The sequence below is a fragment of the Cynara cardunculus genome (assembly GCF_001531365.2).
Source record: "Cynara cardunculus var. scolymus isolate 2C chromosome LG 14, CcrdV1, whole genome shotgun sequence".
In the NCBI taxonomy this organism is placed as follows: domain Eukaryota; kingdom Viridiplantae; phylum Streptophyta; class Magnoliopsida; order Asterales; family Asteraceae; genus Cynara; species Cynara cardunculus.
The window spans coordinates 6,246,075-6,248,329 of NC_037541.1; the positions used below are offsets into that span (position 1 = coordinate 6,246,075).

General features: G+C 34.7%; 1 protein-coding gene across 1 annotated transcript; it reads left to right on the forward strand.

Annotated features, from left to right (window-relative positions):
• Positions 1-367: 367 nt before the first annotated feature.
• On the forward strand, positions 368-1,839 carry LOC112526793 (mavicyanin-like). The gene is made up of 2 exons (XM_025137212.1): positions 368-562; positions 1,241-1,839. Exons 1-2 carry the CDS (start codon positions 403-405, stop codon positions 1,612-1,614), a joined length of 534 nt encoding a protein of 177 aa, XP_024992980.1. The 5' UTR covers positions 368-402; the 3' UTR covers positions 1,615-1,839.
• The last annotated feature ends 416 nt before the right edge of the window (positions 1,840-2,255 follow it).

Consider the following 2,255-nt stretch of genomic DNA (forward strand, 5'->3'; position numbering starts at 1 on the left):
ACAAGATCTACAATCTGAATTTATTTTTTGTCTTTTAACTAGTTCCGTAAGTGACGAACGTAAAACTTAGAAAAATAGTAATATTTAAGTAAATCAGACATATAAATGACCAATAAACCAATTTATATGAATGGAATGAATATTTTTACCAATTTTACTTTTTGATAAGATAACTTCCAAGCATCATGTGGGGGAGGGGGTGGGTTGGAGTACTTAAAGCATTAGGTAAGAGTTAGTAGCAAGTATGCACGACATCGTCTAATATTCCATCTGCCACAAACATAATATATATCATATTTTTTTTCTTTATTTTTTAATTATTTTTCTGCCTATAAAATCCAATCTTTTCTTCACCTTCTTTGTCACAAAAAACGACATAACTTTACACATAAAAACCAAGAAATGTCGATGGTGGCATACTTTCTTATTTCCATTCTAGCCATCGCGACTCCGGCAACATACGCGGTGCAACACATCGTTGGTGACAGTAGTGGCTGGACCAATTCCGGAGACTATACCACATGGGCCGCTAGTAAAACGTTTAACGTTGGTGACACACTCTGTAAGTTTTTTTTTTAAGTATATAATAAATATATACCACAAATATTCACATCGACAGTCTGGGAGACGACTGACTGGGCATTACACAAAATCTGTGACTGTTGGGCCTTTGACCTTTTGGTCACTTTATAAAATTGTGTTAACCATGTAATTCTTTGAAAAATGCAAAAATCGAGGGTTGGGTTCATCCTGTAATTTTCCATAACGTCAGTAATCTGTTTTGCAAACGAAAGCTTTGATATTTGAGTAACAACTAAATCTTTTGAACTACTTTTTTTGCGTTAGGCATTATTCAACAGATGTAGAGCCTTTTTACGTTGTTATCCTTGCAACCATGTAAAAGTTGCGTTTTATGTGGTTTTATTGATTGCAACCATGTAAGAAGGTTCATTCTCTTACAAGGTTCTATTAAAGGTTTCTGTAATTAAAAAGTGCCTTTTACTTATTATAACACTTATTATATAGGGTGCATAATTGTTTTATCTTTTAAACTCAAGTTCAATAAAGCAGTCTATTAGAACATTTAAATATTTTTGACATTCTATAAACCCGATTTTGTTGTAATCGTGCCAGCTACATAGCGGATTTCAACCGTGTAAAAAGCATATTTCACCGAGTAAAAATGCTCTCTTCTATATGATTAATAACTAAATCCTTTGAATTGTTTTTCCTTGGGCAGTATTCAACTATGGTAGCAGCCATGGCGTGGACAGTCTATCGAAAGCTGATTACGACAACTGTGCCACCGGCAATGCCATCAACTCCTACACGGGGGGCGCAACCACGATTAAGTTGACAAAACCAGGCCCAATGTTCTTTGCTTGTCCATCATTTGGCCACTGCAGTTTAGGGATGAAACTGGCAATCAATGTGGTATCTCAAACCACCACCACCCCTAGTAGCGACAACAACCAGTCACCACCTTCGTCTACCACCCCATCTACGCCGGCAACGTCAAGTCCCGACGGTGAAGGTGGCTCCACCGGCGGCACCAGCATGGTGGTGGTTGGGTTGTCTATGATTTTGGCACCAATGATTGTGTTCATGTGCTAGGAAAGAGGCAGTGCTTGTAACTTATGTTTTTATAAATTATTACGAGTTGTGTGATTTTATAAATTAATTTTTTTGTGTGGGGAGTGAAATGGAAAAATAAGTAAGAATGGAAATATAATATTTATTACCATCCACAAGAAAATGTTAGTTTTCACACCAAATATGTTGACAAATGGGGTACAACAGTTGAGGTGAACGTATATTATTAAAGGGTCGTAAAGTTGTCCAATGTATTTTTAGTCAAATTCTATTATTTTTCGGGATTTTTAAAAGTTTTTTGGTTGATTTCGAGAGATTTTTTCGGGTTCTTTTAGTTGATATTTCTTGCATTTTCTAATAAGTTGAAGCATCATTGAAAGTTTAGGGATGAACCTTTCATACCCAATTTTTTTTTACTTGAAAAATTCAGTTGAGCGGGTGCACGGGACACTGCTCAGGTATGAATAGATCTCCCTCAGTTAATGTATATTTTTCGTTTAATAATGTGAATTAAGAGAAAAATTTTATTTTTTTCATAAGTTATACCATATTATAAAGAATTTGACAAAAACTCTTAAAAACCATTTTTTCTGCACGAAGTACTATTTATTGATGCATATTACTTAAAATTTAATATTACAAGTAAATTGTGCATAAATATA